At 39.2% G+C, this 21,928-nt stretch overlaps 1 protein-coding gene across 2 annotated transcripts in view; it reads right to left on the reverse strand.

Annotated features, from left to right (window-relative positions):
* LOC131107250 (contactin-4-like) overlaps positions 1 to 21,928 on the reverse strand; it is a 101,594-nt gene that overhangs the window by 67,632 nt on the left and 12,034 nt on the right. For both annotated transcript variants that reach the window (XM_058057228.2, XM_058057146.2), the window contains exons 3-4: positions 7,739 to 7,871; positions 3,853 to 4,028 (exon numbers count right to left, since the gene is read on the reverse strand). In XM_058057228.2, coding sequence (XP_057913211.2) covers positions 3,853 to 4,028; positions 7,739 to 7,871 — 309 coding nt within the window. The remainder of the gene's footprint in view (positions 1 to 3,852; positions 4,029 to 7,738; positions 7,872 to 21,928) is intronic.

Here is a 21,928-nt window from a genome sequence, read left to right on the forward strand (position 1 = left end):
CAATCATTTGTATCAAAATTAGAATAATAATAATAAAAGAATAGAATAAATCATAGTAAAACTGTGCTAGTGGAAAGACACTACTTTTAAGGTACGATATTCCAGTCTTCTTTGAGATTCTATATTTTAAATAGGTTTTTGCTTATTTTAAGCAGACTATAACCAATTTTAGTATTTTTTTCCTTCATTTTGAAAGCAGTGCACTTACTTTCATCTAAAGGCCTGACAGAAGGTTAGATAAAAGCCTCTCCAAAAATGAGTCTATAGAACAAAGTGGACAAGAACAAGAGACCTAAGATCTAAGGTACTGAATTTACTCAGAGAAGAGTATATTTGGGTTTTTTTTTTTGGCTGACATCAAAGGATTTGTGATTTGTGGTGTGTGTACTTCACTAAAGCGACTGACTTTCTGGTCCTCATTCAGATAGGCTGAGTGTCGCCGATGCCGACGGCGTACAGACGTAGAAAAACAATACAACTCTGCTCCCTTCCACCTAATCCACTGCCTCTCACCAGCCAAGAAAGCGCAAAAGAAGTATTATGTAGAAGGATTTAGCTGAAAGCATAATTTCCAACATGGCTGTTACCTTCAGACTCAATGGGGAACTGGGATTTTCAGAAGCAATTAAGGACTAAAGGAAATCCCAAATAACACATCAATTAATATTTAAATATAAAGGAAAACAGAGTGACTTTTTACATTACAAGAAGAAATTAGTACCACTTTGATACACATTTTCCATTAGAATCAGTGTAATTTTCAATAAGGAAGAGTCTAACAATGATTAATGGCCAAGCAACAAGTAAAAGTGATGTCCCATCTTAATCCATTAGCATCAATTACCGCAAACCTGCTCTGACATTACAAATAATGTTCCAGATTAGGCAGATGATCACATTCCAGACAGAAATGTGTTCTAAATACCAGCACTACTCATCATACTTTAGGTGGCCTCCCAAACCGTGACCGGAAGGAACATTAGCATTTTGAACTCATCAACCATGTAGAACCAAATATTTGAATGGAGGTTGAGTTGGCCCAAGTACTGTCACAGTTTCACTGCAGAAAAAAATTATTATTTTTTTTTAAATATATATAATAAATAAAATAAAATAATGAATGAATACATATAAAATAGTCTAGAATACAACTGAAACACTATATACAGTAAGTACAAGTTCAACGCTATTTCGCAGCTGGACTTTCTGCTATACTTTTCAAAAAGAACAGCAAAAAAAAACAACAAAAACTGGAGCACAAACAGCCTGTTTTGAGGTTCGCCCAACTGCTCCCATCTTCTAATGCCACATTATTCTTGCCATAATGAATACGCAACTTCACATTGGTATGAATTATTGGTACGCCGCTTTACATAATCGGTAGTTCGAATCGATTGACACAGTAATCAAGGGCAGGCAAGTATCGAGTAGAAGCGCCCATAAGTTATCCGAGCCTCAGGAGGTGGACAGCCTCAACCCTGGTGAGTAGCATCATCCATCAAAAGTTTGTGACACTGAGAAGAAGAGGCCAAACAATTTGGAGACCAGCCAATTTCAAAGAATAACCTTGGAGGCGTTGTAGTGCATGTAGACACACATACGTCGGTTCTCCACAAAACTCCACTATTTTACCAAATAGTATGTTTATGCTTTTACATACATCATTATGGGTGTATAAGTAGGGCTGAATTAATCACAGTTTTCACATTAATTAATCATGAATAATCACCATATTCAACTATGTCTGAAATATGACATTTTTTACTGTATTTTAGTAAGAGTAAGATAAATGACCGAGCATGATTGTATATATTTGCATATATTAATGTATTAATACATTTAAATCAAGCTAATGTCGGAAAATGTATCTCTAGTCTCATTAATAGCTGCATAACATTTGAATCCCACTTTAACCATGCTCGGACATTGTACATTTTCAGTGGCACAGGAGTTAAAGGACCAGCCAAACCATGAAAAATAATATGGTACAAAAAGAACATTTTTATCAGGAAACTTGAACAAAACAATTTAAAAAGCAAAACGTGGAAAAAAACCAGCAAAGACCAAAGATAATAATAATAACAACAATAATAATATTTTTTTTAACACAAAGCTGAGATATTTTTATTTTGAAATATATGTAACTTCTTAGCATATTTGCATGTGTTTTTATAAAAAATGCCAAAAGTGGCCCTTGCATCTTTTTATTTTTCAGTGTGTGGCCCTTGGTGGAAAAAGTTTGACTTAGTGAATTTCCTTCCTTTGACTATGACAAGTTCATCCTAAATAGCAAAGCATAATCTCATTCAATAGTACGGCTTTAATGACTAAAATAATAATCCAACCAAAGCAAATACCTACATAGATGCATAGCACCGACAGAAATAAACAATGTCCGACGCCATCAAAATGGCCACCTTAAATGGCTGCAGATGGGAAATATGAAGCTTTAACCACCTCTTAAATAGATCGTGTACATTTAGAGTTGTAAATGATTGCTTCCATTTTGTACCTGACAGATTTAATGACCTGAGGGTTTATTAGATAAGTAAGTATGTCTTCTGTCTAATCAAAGCCAAATTAGATGGAAAGCTAATTTCGAACCAAAAAGGTCATCTTTAATAGAGATAAATAGGATCAGTCCTGAGACATTATTTTTTACAGAAAGCTTGCAAGTGTGTATGTGACGAGCGCGCCACCGAAAGAGAGAACATCTGTTGGGCTGTATAAAATTTTTATTTTTTGTTCTCTTAAATCTCTACAAAGGATGGCATGACATTGTCCTGTAATCGCAGTTGCCCTTTAAATTATTCTCTTCAGCATTCAATCATGCGGCGCAGTTAGTTAAGCTATACCAAGAGTAAAAAAGAAGACGGATGACGCCGGGTCGTAGATGCACTCGATGCTGAAGGCTGCCAAGGTCAGAGCCTAGCAATTGATGAAACTGTCATGGTCATTGTGGAAATTCACCAACAGAATCAAAAATGTGTGGACAAGGCTACCAATACGTCACCGGCCGTATTCGGAACTCGAGAATCAATCCCCAAACGACCAAACCTCAAAATGTAATCGGAGCAGACCATCACTCACTCGCTAATGTCATCATTTATGGCTGTCCGATAATTGGAACACAGAGCACTTATTGACTTCTTCTTCCTCGAGGAATATTAAGAAGTGCAGCCGCCATTATCATTAAGTATTGCCGTGTAATTTAGTATCAGATACTAAGCCCGACAAAATACTATTTATTGATTTAAATAAGCGACAAAATGTGAAATTTAAGTGTGATTAAAAATCTTCACGCAATAAATACTACGCATCTTTTTTGTTGGTACGATCATTCTCTCCATCGCTGAAATCTCACTAAAGTCTGATTACGTTGAGGGCAGAGGCGTGAGGTGGGGAGTCGTGCATCCTTGTGCAACCTGTCGCACAGCTTGACAGATACTACAGCAATAATAGTGTGGATTTGGCAGCAGGTTGTGCAGGGGCGTCAAACGTGCAGATGGCAATGTGTACATAATGCGGAGGGGATTCCTCATGACGAAAGTCCCTCGTCTGGATCTTTGAACGATCCGAAATCACAAAAACTTTGATTCCACGCCTGAGTCCACATGATTTTTGAGTACGATGGTGCAACTCCGACATGTCTAAGACTCTGCCACGCGTGCCTGACCACAGCACTAATTACCTGCTGTGGTGTGTCTTGCAGATTTGGTTTTGATCTGCGGGATCTGTTGTGTTAACTCAACAATGCATAGCAAAATACCACCATTTTTATGCTATGACAGCCATGCTATTTGTGGCTACTTCCAGAAATCCACTCAGGAAAGAGCAAGAATTAAAACTCACATGCGAATGTTAGACTGGCCTCTCGGCTTACGATGGTCCCGAAAGCATTGGAGGCAAGGCACTGATACGTTCCGGCATCTTGTTCTTTGCTCAGATGACTGATTCTGAGGTTGCCTCCAGATAAGCTGTAGTGAGATCCAGACTTGGGACTGAGTTCTGTGCCGTTAAGTTTCCATCTACAGAAAAGGAGAAAAGACAGAAACATGAAATCATTTATTGGTGGATGGACGGTGCTTTGCAAATGACGAGCGGAGAATGCCATTTGTCTGGGGTGAGGGTGGCCATAATTTGTCCCCCTCCAGCTGTTAATCCCAGCAGCAGTGAACCACTGGTGGCAGTGACTTGTCTTCCAGAAAATAGCTTGCAGATCCTCCATCTTTCCAGACAGCAAAGACCATCACGATGTTTATTCTTGTAAATCATCAGCAAAGAGTGTAATTAACTTTAAATGGCGACAGATTCTGCAATTGCTTTGCATTGATGCACCGTATTTAAATAAACAGATGGGAGAGAAATTGTGTTATTTTAAATAAGTGTTATTGATGGAGAGTAATGCACAATAGCGCTGCAGCAATTAATCAAAGAATTGATGTTTAATCGATTATCCATATGATCAACATTTTGGTGTTCGATTAATCGTTATGCTGTATGAATACAAATTGGGAATATCAATTTGAATTTTTTTGTAGAGTCGAGCTCACAACCAGTTGTAGGAGGAGCCTACTCCTACTTACTGTATTTTTTGCAGTGTTTCTTTGTCATGTCAAACAAACTCGACAGAAGCGTATGTTTTTTTCAGTCCTTCGTGTGTCTTTCGTACGGCCAACGTCTTTTTACATTTTGCTGGTCTTGGGTTTGGATAAAATGTATTTAATATAATTTAAAAATATATTTTTACACATGCAACCCCACATATCTAATTAGTGCTTCGACAAAACAAGATAGCTTTCACTTGGCAAAACAGCCTAATTTCTGACATGTTGTGGCCCAAAGCACTAACCGGTTGATATTGATTTGGCCCAACAATTCATTTATTGTTGAAATGTGAATCTGTACAGAATCATCATTTCACATCACTCGAAGTTGATTTCCACGTCAAACTGTTGAACTTACCACACACATGTCTTTTAATTGAGAACACGCGTGACACAATAGTCTTTCACGGCCATGAGTCTCCCGAGACGGATTACAACACAAAATATGAAGGCGCCTGAGGAATGGTGGCTGTTTTCTCACAGCAGTACTGCGACAATTCACACACAACCAAAATAGAACAAACAAAAGATTGTTTTTCTTCTTTCTTTGTGTGTGTGTGTGTGTGTGTTTGTGTGTCCCATGGGATGGGTGAGAGGGGGGCGTTTTGCTTTTTCCAAGAGGAATGGGCAGATAAGGAGTCGATGGCGCTCCAAAGATCTTTTGAAGATGTTTTCCTTTTTGAAAATGACAATGGTGAAAATATCTTTCTTTAGTCTTAATTACTGCTTTAACCCGAATATAAGATGACCCCTCTTCATATTTCATTAACCATGAAGTACTTCATTGATCACTATTAAATTAGCATGAGCATCATAACTCCTGTATACGTACGCCCTTGGGTTTACCTTTCTGGTCCTGGATTGGCCAGCGAGGCGCAACCAAGACATAAGGCAACAAAGGTGATTCCGGAAGCTCTCACTTCAAATCCTCTGCAGGATCCTTGCCTCATTGCTTCAATCCTTCTGTGTTCATCCTATTGAAGCCGCAGTTCATGGTTTATCGGTTATCGCTCTTTTAGTTTAGAGTTCACAGACTTTAAAGCAAAATATGTTCCAGAAGGAATCGGACGCCAATAAGAAACATTTTTCCCATAAGAAATAATGCAAATTGGGAATGCTCTGACATTTTAGTGTTCAATCTGTTCTCTTAAAGCACGATTATTAACATATGCTAGAAAGTGGTGGTGTTCTTATATTTTTTGCGTTGGCAAAAACGTTATTTTGAGCCGATGACATCCAGCAGCTTTAAACTGAGCGTCCAAAGCGACGTTAGAGAGTATCTCATTAGAGTTTGCATCAATACCCTGCTGGTTTGCATGAATAAACCTTGAGACCCTGAACATAAGACTGATTAGAACAAAAAAATTAAACATTAAACTCTAAGGTTTTTACACAGCTCATTAAAATTTGAGATCATTTGACTGAGAATTTTTGGAACAAACCTATATCGCTCATATTAGCCAAAGCTTTTTCTTCTATCTTAATTACCAGACAATGAGAATCCTTTGAAGACTGCCTCTGTGTCTTTGCGATTAAAAGACAATTAGCTGGAAAGTGTGTTGGAAAAGTGTAAAACTTACTGTATTCCATTTTAAATCAAAATTGGCATCGTCTAACACCAGGTTATTTAAAGCGATGAGGTCCTTGTACTGTGTCATAACATTGAGTATATCAAGCAGGGTAAGCTATGTTATCTAATAACTCCATTTAAGGTGATTTATGCTGGCAAGCCGACCTCAACAGCAGCTCCACCTGCTTTATGTAATCACGTACCACGCCATGTATGTATGCGGGATCATAAATACCACACCACCTGCCGTATTAGGCTCCATACTGTTTGTTTTGTTAACCCCGATGCCTTGATTTGTATTAAACAAACAACATAGACGTCATTAAAAAAATGAATAATTTACTATGGTCAGGTGGATTGGTGTTATACGGTTTTCATTAAGGATGCACATTTTTTTCAAACTGATACTAATAGGAGGCTGATACCGATAACTTTTTAGATGTATTATTTTTTTTATTTCGATTTAGCTGTACTTTGTGCACACTTGACTCAAACAAAGTTGGATTTGATAAAGAGTTCCTGTCAGGGGCGTCACTAGGTTCTGAGGACAGGGGGGGCTTAGCCCCCTGGAGGTGCACAGAATATGAATGAATGTAGTAGACATTCCAAAAAATCCAAAAAATCCAAAAAACAAATAACGAACAAGAACCGGGATATAACTTTCCCACTTTTGGACAGATTTAGTAGAGATACTCAATTGTTTTAGGCCACCATAAAATAATCATTATTATATTATTAATTAGCCTATTATTATTACTATCATCATTATTCTTCTTCTGATTATTACTACTACTGCTGGTAGTATTAGTGGGCTAGTATTAGCCTGCTTATTGGCTTGCTTATTAATGTGCTTTTGCCCTATTATATAACATTTGTCAGAGATTAAATAAATAAATAAATAAATAAATAAATAAATAAATAAATAAATAAATAAATAAATAAATAAATAAATAAATAAATTTTAGTAAATAAATAATAAATATATATTTTTAAACTATTATAAGATATGCCTTTATTCGTCCCTCAGTGGGGAAATTTGTATAAAGTGGGGAAATTTGTATTTCTATGTATTTGTGTTATATAAAATATTATTTGAAGCAGATCTGAAGCAGATCGCTTTGGCTGTCGGGTTGCGTCTGGCAAACTTTTTTGCCCAGGAAAAAGTACCGGGCACCGATGTTATTTCCCCTCATCGTGGAATCTCTACTCATATCTTGACAATAATCGGTCCAGTAATTATTGTGCACTCCTACGTTAAATACTCCAAAATTACTAAAAGCAATGACTGCCTTCCTTTTTTTTATATTTGCACTGTACTGACTGATAATAATTATAATCAATAACAATATGAGGACACTTTTTCATCAGAGTCTGAAGCGATCACGTGAGCGGTTGCCAGGTTGGAAGATACACGTATATTAACCAGTAGCTGTGAAGGTTTTATTGGTACATCCAAGATGTTAAACATAGCACAAAACATTTTTTTTACCATGAATGAAGTCATCAGAATGCATCTGACACCCAGTCAAGGATAAATAAAGCCGAGCATTCGCACACTCACCGATAGACTGGAGATGGGCTTGCCTGTGCTTCACAGCTGAACACGACCTCTCTGTTTTTCTCCAGAGATTCTACGGGGTACACGATGCTGCCAGGCTGCTTGGTGAAGACGGGACTCTGCAGGACCGTGCTCACTGAAAGACAAATACAAAACAAATAAATAAATAAGTCATTTGTAACACAACAAGTCAGACAATGTACATGGAGTTAATGTAACCTCAAAATAATAACATTTTATGCTCTGGAGTAACATGTATTTCTAGTCAAATATGCAATAAACAAAGGCTGCACTCTCACTGAATGAAACAGCCTCCCTTGTCGGACGTCGACAATGAGTGGTAGCCATTACACGTGTTTTGCGCTTGAAGTGATTGTCAGTTGTCGTCTTTCCAACACATTGCACACACTCGGAGTGTGGTCTTTAGCGATGATTTCTGTTGGTCAGTGATGATATTATCATACGGTGGCATCTCTTCTCAAGGGAGGGAGGATGTGAGAGTTGACTTCTACATTTGAGTGCTTCTGAAGGACAGATTTGATTGGCCAAAAATTTGTTGGTTGTGAATTTGTTTGGTTTGGACAAGGTTGCCAGGTTTTGCATAATGTCTGGAATATGCAGAAGTCACTTGCTTTTAAATACTTTTCACTTTACTTTACAGTCCTTATGTGAGACAAGAACTCCCAAGTTTTTCTCCTTTCTGTGCATTCTAAAGATACTATTGGCATCTCCAAAAACCACCACCAACTAAATGTGACGTGCATATTAACCAAGCTACAGCGACATTGTTATTATTATTGTTTAGGGATCGACCGATATGTTTTTTTTCTGGCCGATGTCAATACCGATTTTTTCCCATCACCCTGAGCCGATGGCTTACAATGATAACAATATTACAGGTCTCATACCGATCGGCCGATACCGATTCAAGTAAGAACACAAATATCGGCCCGATATATCGGGTCAGTCGATCCTTATTATTGTTGCTATTCACGTTCTTACGCCAAAGAACTGTTACTGGTTTAGTGACATCTCACCACATTACACCGGCTACCTACTAGCTGGTTAGCGACTGGTTTCATCACACGTATACATATTGGAGCTGCCGCCACCGCTACTGGGTTTTTGTGTGGAAAGTTAACGCTTTAATGTTGTGTTCCTTTCTGTGCTGCTATGTGAAAATCAATGAGCCCAGGAAGTAAGTTCCGGTAATGCTTAAAATGACTAAAATACATAATTATTACATGTTATCGTGAATGTGCCATGTTACTACATGGTCACAGGATGGATATAAAACCATAAAACCGTATTGGAGGTTTTGATAGCAGGCTTTCTGGGCAGAATATATATCTTTAGAACTGTGTTCATGTCTCACATAAGGATTGATGGTTTTCCTTTAAAACCCAACTGAATTACTTATTCTTGGTTAGCCTTTTCATACAAAAGCTGTGTTTTTTTTTAAGTGGAAAATGATGCAAGTCAGTGGCATGTCCAAAGCAATTGCAGAAACAAGCTGTGTACTGTAATCCCCCCCCCCCCCCCCCCTCAACATTGTGGGGAAAAAACGAGACCAAAATGCTAAACAATAGCTGTTGAAAACAGGCAAAATTATCCATTAATTCTCATCTACAATAAGAATGTACTTTATTCAATGAAAAAGTCATATTATTGTTATTCCTAGCTCTTTTTTAGAGCTCTTTTCCATTCCAAAGCCAAGGGGGAGTGGGGGGGATTATCTGATCAGCCCTGAGTCACATTTCACTCCAGCAGATACAAATTAATTTATAACCTTTATTTTATGTGATTGACATTCTGCTGCTCTCTGTTAAAATAAACTTAGCAAAGATCCAGCGGTGTTCATCTTCGTGAGGAAGAATATAACTTAAAAAATCAGGAGGAGTTGGAATAATTTTCCATCATAATTGTGTGAATTTGACTCCGACAGTCCGAGATCTCAAAAAAACTGTCTTGGGACCCCCAGGTTTGAGAAAGACTGTTCATTATGGGAGAGGATAGATGGGGGATGCTGATAGTAAAAATGCTGGCAATAGCATTTCTTTTGTACACAAACTGACTTCATATGCAATCCATACGTGGCCCCATTTGCCCTCAGCTCATACCACCCTGTCCAGCACCCCCTTAAGATGGGGTTTAATGGTAAACCACAAGCAAATAACACAAACTTATTGCATTTTTCTCCATTATGAATGCATTAAGGGTTCCAAATGATGTATAATGAATTTCTCATTTACTTCCAAAGTTCATGAGTGACCCCGGTTTTGATGCTGCAGAGCACTTCCTTTTCATACACATCACAAGAGGATCTTTAAACATGTAGGTGTACTAAATTCTTGTTAAAAAGAAGGAAGTAGGTCACTGTTCAATCCTAACTGTAACATACACAGGTGCTGGCACCAGGCTTCCTCACACATCTGCGACAGGCTGATTTTTTTTTTTTTTGTTCTCACTGTAACAACATTGCTCATTTGCATTTCCCTCAGCAGGAAAAAACGTCAGCTCAAACCAGCAGGTTAGCACCGTAGGGACTCTGCCTACATTATTTATGTATTTATTTTTACACCTCAAATATGTAAAGCTATACGCAAACGGGTGACGTACGGTCAGGGGAGGCAAAGCCTCACCCACACCCCCTGACCGCAGAAGGCTCTGCTTCACCTGTCAGGATTAAAAATGTAAAAAACAATATGTGACCATTGAATTGTATTTTCTTTTGATTGAAATACTTCTAAATTTTTTTTAAGTAAAAATTGCTGAATTTTGCATTTCATACAGAGCAGAAACTTAGACTCAACGAGTGCACTGAGTTGGATCAAGGTGCCTACCTGTTTGTGTTTGTTGGCATCCAACCAGTAATACAATTTTCCGTCGAAGTATACAGAAGCATTACACAGCCTGTGTTATGTAAGTGTGACATATTCATTCTTGCTAGTCAGACAATTAAATCCATAAAAATGTCACAGGGGAGGCACTTGTCAGTACCCCCCTCAACCTGAAGGGTTGGGGGCGTAAGTTAGCTGGAAGACACATGTCACTGCATTCTTCCACGGAGAGGAAAAGCAGCTACTTTTTTGACAGCACCACCAGCAAGAGTGAGATTGCTAGATTTAGCAAAGTCGAATCCCACAAATATATTTTTATGCTCTACTGAATGATTCAATACATTTGTCTTATTTATTTATCTTATTTCAAAAGAAGGTAATCCGATTTTACAACAAAGTATCAGAAATGTTCCTGTCTAGGTAAGGGGTTCTCAACCTTTTTTTGCACCACGGACCGGTGTGATTTGTTTTTTTTTTCACAGAATGGCAATGTGTGGACGATGGGGCTAAAAGCAAATGTTAAGTGCAGGGAAAATACAACTCTTCCGCTGAATCAGTGGGAGGCCTGAGCTTGTTTCGTTGAGACAAGATGGTCCCATCTACGTGTGATGGGAGAGAGTGAGTCGTTAATAAATGATTTATTATTTCTGTGCGGCCCGGTAGCAAATGCGCCACGGACCGGTACCGGTCCCCGGCGCGACAGTTGGAAACCCAAGACTCTAGGGTACACATACTGTACGTATATATGACAAATGTCTTTCAGTTAATGAAATAAAATAAATAAATGGGACTAAGAAGTACTGTGAAATAAGCATGCTTGTTGCGTTTGCTTATGTTTTTTAGTCATAAGGCGGAATATTTGTATTGTCAGTGGTTGTGTCATTATGAGAACCCATAACAGAACCTTTGCAACTGGCTGGAGATGACATTTTGTCCAGTAAAAATATTGATATTCAAAGATTAAACCAGTTTAAATTGAATGTGTAGTATCTTGTTTAAATATATCTTGTTAAGATGCTTATTTTCAAACATGGATAATTTGGTCAACAAATTAAACTTGTCCTTGCGTGATGTAATTAGTATTCCAAAAAATAGCATTTGTGTATGCAGTACACAAACCTAGCAATATAATCGGGTAATTCCAATGAGCATTGTTGTTTGGAACAAACAAAAACCATTGCTGCCAGACTTTGTGTGTAGTTCACTGTCTATCAGTGTTCTTCTGCCAACATCATACGCCATGCTATAAATCCACAGTGCATGGCAAATGAGGAGGCTAGCGCTGATGTTTACTGCAGTTCCATCACAGACGTTATGCTTTAACACTGCAAAGACAAACTAGTAAGAAGACATGCTGGGAGGTTTCGCCCTCTGATTACAGTATCGTTCAAACATCACTCTTTTTTCCTATTTGCACCAATTCCCAAGACATGTGACAAACAGGTATACAAGTCTCAGCACGTATGATGCAACACCGTCAGTGATTGCAGAATTGCCTGGCACAACACAACCAGCAGGAGACATGCCGCGGGGAAATAATGCCATGATAGCGCTTCGTTCTATACTTTTAATGCATACGCACCCACAGGACTATGTGATACTCTTCATACAAAAAGTAAAGGACTGATGAGGGATTGAGAAAGCCATGAAAGGATTATATACTGTGAGCACATTAGAGTAAAAAAATGCGGAAATGGCGGCGACACTTCTGCTGCTAACAGCCCAATTTTGTTTCTGCTGCTTCGACATGCAAATAACCGATAAACAATTCCACACAGTGGACCTAATTAACCTATGCCAGCCATCATTTGGTATATGAGACCAGTGCCAATCTATGAAAGTGCCAATACGAATGAATATATAATCGGATTCACAGGGGTGGAATATTCCTTTCCCCAATCCAATTGAGGGATCTTGTACCCGTTCAATTGGAAAGTTGTCAGACTGCGTTCTTCTTTGTGGTGTTTTTCTTCTTCTGTTGTTTATTGGCGGTTGGCAAGCAGCGCCATCTGTGGAACAGAATCTAAACCCTTCTATACGCCATTCACAAGTCCAGTTTTATTAAAAAAAAGAAAATGCATATCTATATAAAACATGTGCCAAGCTTAATTATAAAATATTAGCAAGATTGAACTTATATTTTCCTGTTTCAGCGAATGCTAAGATATGACGTAACACGCAGAGACGTTCTTCGATTTAAAAAAATGGAGGTGAGCAATCGGCACTGGACTGCTGCGGAAAGTTTGTTTTTGATTCAAATTAAATTTCAAGACTGGACGAACGCCAAACTGGCAACAAGTGAAAGAAAAACTCGAGGAAGTCGGTACCACGTGATGTTGGTGTTTACGTTTTACTGCGCATGCCCCATTGACTATTCTGGTTGATTATAGCGGCGCATGTAGACACGCGATTGGAATATTCCTTTCCATGTATACCATTGCTTTTGGAAAGATCATTCGGAAAGATTCAATTCGGAAAGAGAAAAACTCCTCATGTAAACGTGGCTAATGAGCGGAGATGGAAAATCACTGAATGCTGAATCATGAATGTGCAGACTGGTCACCAGTCAATCAAAGTGCCCACCCTGTACAGACAAGCAATCGCACCATCAGTGAGAAACCGGGAACTGAACCAAAACACACCATCGCTGACATTGCCCATGCCTAAAGTTTGGCCAAAATGATCTTCAAAGTTAATGTCCAAACATATTGGCGAATAGAGATCTGTCGCACTAGTTAAAAAGGCATTTGAGCCCTTTGGGAGGATGCCCAGTCTCTTGTTTCCTGTCATACCTTAAAGTGCTGCAAACAGTCCCACCAATGTGCTTTTAAAGTCCCTCAATTAGCATTCCCCTCTCATTAAAATAAGTCCACAAGCTGTTGCAATTCAGCTTTAATAGTGTGGGAAGTACTATCCTGGTTGTTGTGCACACGTCGAGTGACAGTCACATTAATCTTTCATTTCTTTGGGACAGCTGAGAGCTCGAAAGAGAGAAGCATTGTCACAAAAGTAGCTTTGAAATACAGACTGAATCCACACATGCACATGGTGTGGCATGCATTACTTGTGCTCATACTCAACAACAAGGTGATTTCAGCTGATTTTATTCCAAGTAAATATGAATAAAACATGCATTGATATGCATATCAAAAGGAAGAGTTGACAAAGCAAATCAAAGACAAACAAAGATGTAGGGCCAGTGGAAAAGCAAGAGAACAGGCCTTTCTCTTCAACCTGCTCTGAATCCCTAACACCGCCAATTAGCCGGGGCTCGACAGGGAGGCCATCTGGGGATGTCTTTTGCCCCTACCCTCCTCAACATAATTGCTTCTCCTGAGGAAGAACAGGTGAGTGCACCTACAGACATCAGTGAGACATACGCTTCAATTTTATCAACAACACCTGAGCTCTCACTAATGCTGCCATCAACAAGACCTCAACCTGAATGAAAGCATTAATAAGCTGGGGGAAAATGGTTAATAAGCTGATGGGTCAAATCGCATAACTGTAGCGGGTACAGTAAACAAAATATGAAGTTGGTTAACTGTTTTGCAAAAAAAATCCACTTATGTTTCTACTCAGGACATAATGAAGTCGACACAAATGGAGGTGCTATTGACTACAGCCTTATGCACCTGGGGCCATGGGGTCTGCCCAGCTGGCAGCGTGGCTCAGGTGGTCTGACTCTGGCAGGCGTACCCCAGGCTGCTCACCCGGTGGAATGACAGAGGTCAATGTTCATCCTGTCAGTGTAAAATGGCCTGAAGAGATCGGGGCAACGCCATGAGAGGGGACCTTGACATACCAGGCCATCTGACATGCACATCAACCTAAGAAATGCCCTTCACGGGACGTGAGCACGATTATGCAGACACATCATGAGTGCATCAGTTGGGCATTGGCGGGTGGTCAGGGCCAGCAAAGCTTCCTCTGCTGGCCAAAACACTATCGGAAGCACTGACCATTTACAACTTAAATTGTAGTATTTGTTCCATAAATTGTGTTCATGTATTCCCAACTGGTACTACTACTATTATCTTTATTTCATGCCTCTTGGCTGGACTGCATCCAGTCGGCCTACGTGTTTGTCTAACCAAATTCCATCTTCCGTGTGGCCATGTCAATCTTATCTGCCCAAGAGACTTCTGACTCAGTTATGCTGGTAAATGTCACATAAAGGGGACCTATTATGCTTTTTCCACTTTTCTGACCTATGAATGTAGTTACAATGTTCTATTATTGTGTTAAATGATGCCAAAGTTCCAGATAATGAGGTTTACCCATTTGGAAGTGAGCCCTGAAAGAAGTTCGGGATGGCTCAAAACGCTCGCTTTCCAAAAGTGTGGTAAAACTGCCCCTTTGTGATGTCACAGAAGGGCGGACTTCTTTATATGGTCCATAGTTGGGACGCACTTTGGGCATGTGACCAATTACAACGGAGTGTGCATGCCCAGAGGCATTCCATGGGTGGAATAAATTAAAACAGGAAGCACAAATAAGGAAATACAGCTGCAGATTCTGCTAAATGTTTTCTGTGCGGGCTATTGTGTATAGCTGCTCTACAGGACACTGCAACTCAATACAAAGGGTCGAAAAATGAGCATAAGAGGTCCGTTTTAAACTTTAACTAATCCGATTTCACATTTGCTTCACAGGCCCACAATAACGTCAGTATTTTCCGTGCTCTGATTGGCTGATCAAAGAAAAACAAAGCAAAGTTGGACAAGCTGGAAGTAAACAACAGAAGACGAAGACTCAATAGCGCTTTCCACACAATGGCTGAAATGTACTTGGTGTCAAACATTCTTAAAAATCCATTTCAAAGTGGATTTTTCGGGAAAACTAAACAGGTGAATCAACTCTGAGCTATCTAGCTTTCTCAGGTCGGGGAAAAGGTTGGCTCGCCACTTCCTAGCAGTGCCCCAGACCAGTGCTACCATGTTAGTGGTGAGTGAGATATGCAATTCTTAAAGTGTAACGTTATTATATAATATTGATTCTGAACCGCTCCAGACAATGTTGTACAATAGCGTTTTGTAGTTTGGAGTGTTTAGAGAAGATGTATTGGAAGATAGACGGTTAAGTGGGTTTCCTGCTTTTGAAATAATGCTATTCATCCCCGATTCTGTCACGCCACATGTTGTAATATTGCTTTTTTGTATATTGTTGATGGTTTGTGTAGTGAAAGCGTTGGTGTGAAGTGGTGGATTAGGTGCTTAACTCCCTACTGAAGTCTCAGGTACAAAACGCAAGGCTTATCATTGCATGTTAGACAGTACTTCTTGCAGCATTTAGGAGCACTGATGCTTTGCCAAATGCTACACATGCAGAGTCTACAGTTTTCAAAGACAATACCAATTCTGATTTAGTAGACCGATTTCTGTGTTTGTTACAGATTATTCATGAGTGCTATATTTAATCTAAATGATGAATCATCTAAATTTACTAACATGTATCTCTCTGAATGCACTTTTTGTTTTCCAATTGCATCTGTTAGTGTCAGCGCTGTGCACTATAGATGAATTATGGATGAAGACATCCTGCAGCCACCCTGCACCGCAAGCTAACAGTGAGCTAATCATTGAGTCAACCCTGTCAACACTATGCCGTGTGCTGATGGTCAATGTGTACTTGCAATGGCTTCTATACTGGATCAATTTAAAACAAATCATACATTTTAAAGATGCAACCAGCAGTGATATGCAATGTATAAAAAAATAGATCAAAATCTTGATGGACGATAATAAATTATTGCTGATAAACACAATTATTGTCAATATTTTGAGACAATGTTTTCATTAATAACATAGCATAACATTGTGACTATACTATAAGAAGCAATCAAATTTAATTTCTCAAGAGTATTTAACGTTGTAATTGGAAGTCAAGAGCTTTTAAATAAAAAAATTAAACAACATAATAAGCCAAAATTGCAAAAATTGCACTTAAATCCCATTCAATTACAATTGTCACGCCTGCACAAGTCAATATATCGAGCAGTTCATTGATGTATTGATTATCATGACAAACCTAAAGCTAAGCTAAAGCCAAACAAGGTCAAGAGTGGGCATGTGCAATCCAAAGCATATTCCTGATATTGTGAGATATTGTACATTTACAATGCTGACTCATCATTTTAGCAAAAATTTAGCCCCATCTATGTAATTCTACACTGCTTCCTGGAAAGGGGAGCTGATCGCTGATGATGGTGACAAGTGCTGGTCACCTGTCAATCACAGGACTGAAACACACTGACAGACAACCATTCACGTTCACATTTCTGGAAGGAAAAAAGTAATGGAAGCTAAAGAGTACAGAAGACAAAATCAAAGATTTAAGGTTTTGTGCAGGGACAAAGCACCTCACGTACTTATCGCTATGTAGGCAAGGAACAAGAAGCAGGCCACTAAGTCATTCAGCAAGAGGGGATTATAACGCCAGATCACTGGCTGGAAAACAAGGCTCATTGCCACATGACTAATTGGATAAGTGAAGCACAACCACTTCTAACTACTAAGGAAAAAGACAAGGTCTTATATAACGTTGCATATCTCAGAGAGAAAAGGCGATATTAAGAAAAACAATCACATTCCGTTAAGGGCACATTATATCATATACTGAAATGACTAATGAGCCTTTTCTTTTGTATTTTGGTTAGTTGAAGGAGGAAAAGTACTCGAGCAGTTAAAGACAGACCACATAATAAACCTTATTACTGATTTTATTGCGTGTTCTGCTTGCGATATTGACCACGGAAAATTAATTTCCAGGATTCATAACACTCACTGTTAAGAAATTGAATATTTTCATTTTCGTAGTAGCATTTAATATTAATAATGCAACATTTTTGTAGTTAGAGCATAGAAAACCTGTTTAGGGCTTTATAATGCAGTAGGTCTGCATTATCTCTGTAGGACATTAATGGACTAAACCGAAAAGCCTCAAAATGAAAGCAGTGGGTCATGTGTACCGCTACACCAGACACCTATGTTCAAGATTAGAGACTTCTCAAGCTTGTTACTGTGGACACAGAGCTAAAATGCTCATTATAACTCCAGTATTCAGAGTATTGTGTCTGTTACCCTCTGCCACGACCTTGGCAATTTGTCCTATTTTCCTGTTTATGATGGCTCGAGGTTCAGGGCTTTCAATGGTACACACCGTGTCCTGCTTAGGGCAGCCTATGATTCAATCCGCCTGTCCAGTGTTGGGGTGACACATGGCTAAATGACTGCACACTTCCCCAAGCTACCGTATGTGTGTGGCTCATCAGTAGGCCTCTGTTCCCGACCCGGTGTTCCTGCTATGCTTCTTACAGAACCGCTTCCATGAATATATGGTTTCATTAAATGTTGGGGAACATCAATGTATGTAGGAATACTGTAGGAATACTGGGATAAACTCCAGTTAACAGGTGAGATAAGAATGTTTCTGGTTCGAATCTCAGCTGGCATCTCTGTTCCTGTTCCATGGGTTTATTCCCACAGACTTGACGTTGCCCAGGTGTGATTGTGAATGGTTTGTCGATATGTGCCCTGTGACTGACTGGCGGCCATTGCAGAGCTTACTCCACCTCTGGCCCGAAGTGAGCTGGGATTGACTACAGCTCACACAGACAACCTTGAACAGGATACGATACGTATTGTATAGAAAATGGGATGGATGAGGTGTTTGTTGTCCATCACAATTTCCAGGACAAGTTGATGGTTGCAGTTGTGTGAAAGGGATTACGGGATTCTCGCCTCCTCAAATGAGGTGTACAGAAACTGAGGTAAATAACTGTGCAAGCGCTATTGTAGGTCAGGAATAAGTAGTATAACCCAATGTTGCTTTGTTGCATTTGTTGTTTGTGTGTGTGCTTATTTGTTTCCTACTGCAGATGGATTAACACAAAAAGGACATTAGACATCTCTTTTTTCCAAACAAACTAATTCTCTGTCAGATTTGCATTTTCCAATGCAAATATCTGTTAGGATTAGTTGTTAACTTCATAAACAAACGCTTACTTTTGTTGCTTGTAAAGAAAAAAAAAGTACAGCTTGAGAGATACTTGTTATATGTCATGGTTACATTATATTATTGTGGTTTTAATGTTTTAAGAATAGAAATAAAAATGAAAATTCAATCTAATTTTACTTCCTGGGAGCTTGTACCTGACCTTTTCTCGAGTGTAATTTGAGAGAAAGCTGTGATCAAATATTAAAGCCAAGGTGTCGTATCTATCGTCACGTACCACACACACTAACTTACAAGGCGTATGGGTGGTAACTTTTAAACATACTATAAATAATGTTTGTAGGTGTTTTGAAACTTGCAGTCACACAGGAAACGACATTCCAGAGGAAAAAAAAAAACGGCATGTTTAGGTGAGAGACGAAGGTTAACATGATGTGACATCACTCTAGGGGTGTCTTAGAATAGTCGACTTAGTCTGATTCGACTATATTGTGTAGTTCGGTGTGCTGTTCAGGGTGTGGGCTATAGTTGGCATTTTGAATGATTTATAGAATTGAAGTAATCAATTTCAACTTTCAGTAATGCATTGCATGTCCTGAATCCCCCTAATGGTTAATAACAAAGTCACTCCACGTGTTTGCACATTGACGCTAATATCTACTGTAAAATTCTCTAGAATTCTCCAGCATGGATGCCAAGCTTTTGGGCCGCAGACTGCACAACGCTCTTCCCTGTACTCAGTAATTTCCAGCTATCTTCCTAATCCATATGGGGGCTGTAGCAACCACAGTAAAGTGTGTTTTGTTACAAACAGATAAGTTGGATGAATAGGAGAATAATCCCCTCGTACAAAGTCAAGATGTCAAATGTACTTTAATATTCTTATCTGGTGACTCAAACTATGAAAGACACTCTGAATAGAAAAAGCTTAAAAACAAATATTCATTTGTGGCAAATTGTAAGGAGGATAAATCTATTTTAATCAATTGAGAACATTTCAAGGCTGCAGCTGATGGCAGGTCTCAGCAGGCTCGCATGCTTTCGCTGCAAGGTTTAAAAATATAGTAGCACTGCGGATGTGTACTCATTGACCCTGTTTTTCACAGGATGTAAAATCCACACTAGCTTTTACCACAAGGATTTGTTGTTGCCAAAACATAACTTCAGAACATGAAAGTTTTAGTCCTGGCCACTGTGTGTGTGTGTGTGTGTGTATATGTGTGTGTCTGTCCAGGCTGGCAAAAAGCCATTGCCGCAAAGTAATGTCCCATTTCTGGCACTGAACATATTTGAAGTGACGGACAGTTTGCCTAAAAGTGGGTGAAAGGCGAGAAATTCAGCAACAAAGTATATATAATAATATATACTGTATAAGTGTGTGACAATGGCCGCCCGGCCCGTCTGTGTCTGTGATGCGCAAAGGTGACTCGGACTGGGCGGATCTCCTCAACTACGTGCCCGGTAGGCCTCCTGCCTCACTGGCTCCAAGGTTGAAGTGCGGTACACCTATTTTTGAACACTTCCTGTCCGTAAATGGACAAAGATGAGTGCATGTGATGAAAGCAGCCATTGTTATATACAGTAAAGTCTCGTTATATCGATATTCTCGGGAGTCGGAAAAAATACCGATATAACCGGACTATCCATATATCCGATCCTGCGCCGAACTGCATTAAAAGTGGGCGGATCTTTGATATGGCATGTAATTTTCTCCTTGAGTTCATGGATTGCGTATCTAGCATGCTTTTGTACTACAATAAATTTTGTACTACAGTAAATAAAAATAAACTTACGCTGTAGTGATTACCGGTTACTGGGACATAATTCACCCCGGAACTATCGATAGGGAAGGTGTTGCCACCCGGAGGGGTAGGCGCGAGGGACGGGTGTTTTCCGCTGTGTGTGCTGCACTCTGGTGGTGGAAGTGTGAAAAATAAAGTTGACTGGAAGCAGCCGTTCGCCGTGTTCTTTTTTTGGTATTGAAATCCTTAAGCAAAGATTGATTTAAGCTGCTTTTGTATCGATATAAGCAGACCAAATTGGCTGGCGGGAGATGAAAAGGGCATCCTAGTAACCGGATTATCATAATAACCGTGTATCGTACTAACGGAGCTAATTATATCATAAAAGACTAGAAATTTGCCGGGAAATGAAAATAGTATCGTAATAAGTAATAATTCGTTTTAACCATTATCGATATAACGAGACTTTACTGTATATATTAAAGGGACCCCGAAAAGAGCACACAGCTTCTGGTTTCAGCAACAATTTGGCGGATATTTCATGGTCACGTTCACAAAAACAGTCTCGTGTGAATTGCCGTTGACAGATATCTTTCCTTCCTGGGAGCAATAGCTAACAACCATAAACAGAGTGAAGCGCAGCTGTGGGAAGGGCAGTCCTAGAGCGCATCTGGCCTACAGCGCATGCCCATACAAGGAAGTGACATCACAAAGAGCCAGTGTTAGAAAAAGCTCCCTGAAACTGAGCGTTCACAGCCATCCCAAACTTCTGTGCAAACCTCCTTATCTGAAACGTTGGCATCGTTTAACACGAGAATACAACATTTCAACATATTTATGGAACATAAACAGTTTTTTCATTTATAAGTCGCTCTGGAGTATAAGTCGCAGGAACAGCCAACCTATGAAAAAAAGTGCGACATATCGTCCAGAAAATACAGTAATCATCCAAACTCTTACTTAAGAATCAAGAGTGTCACATATTTTAATGCTTTATAAAAAAAACTAAAATATTTAATAACAATAAATGATAAAGACAATGTTGGGAGAAAAAAAGTTCTCTATTACGCAGTAAAACTGGACTGTAGTGTTGGCTGTGTGCCCATTATCTTCACTATTTTACTCCCTTTGGCTGCATTTACAAAGACACTGACAACATACACCACAGTAAACAAATGCTGCATGTCAAGGTACATCTAATTTATTCCCAATGGGGAAATACTAGCGAGGTGTATGTGCTCATCCAAGTTGAAAGTCTTACCGGTATATACCCATTCCGCTGTTGTTATTTGCAAATATACAAATTATATACAAAGTTCTCAGTCATATTGTGACCAATGCCAGAGTGCATCTGGCAGCGCAAATGAAAGTGTTTCATAGCAACTGCAGAGTAAAAGATCAACAAGATTGACAGCCTCCCATATGCCATGTTTTATGTTTCTACCAATTTGGGCCCTAAATACCATTTGGCAATTCCTTTATGGAATTCTGCCAATTGTTTATGAATGGCTGGATGTCGCAGTGGCGCTGTACTGCACTGCATCATAATACTACTGCTAATAATAATAATAATAACAGTTCTGATGCAATGCAGTTATACAACACTGCTACAACCACATTGTTAAATTAATAATTATCTTACAGCATCAATCCAG

The sequence above is a fragment of the Doryrhamphus excisus genome, linkage group LG11, assembly GCF_037039965.1.
Source record: "Doryrhamphus excisus strain RoL-2023G ecotype Guam linkage group LG11, RoL_Dexc_Guam_v1.1, whole genome shotgun sequence".
Taxonomy (NCBI): Eukaryota; Metazoa; Chordata; class Actinopteri; order Syngnathiformes; family Syngnathidae; genus Doryrhamphus; species Doryrhamphus excisus.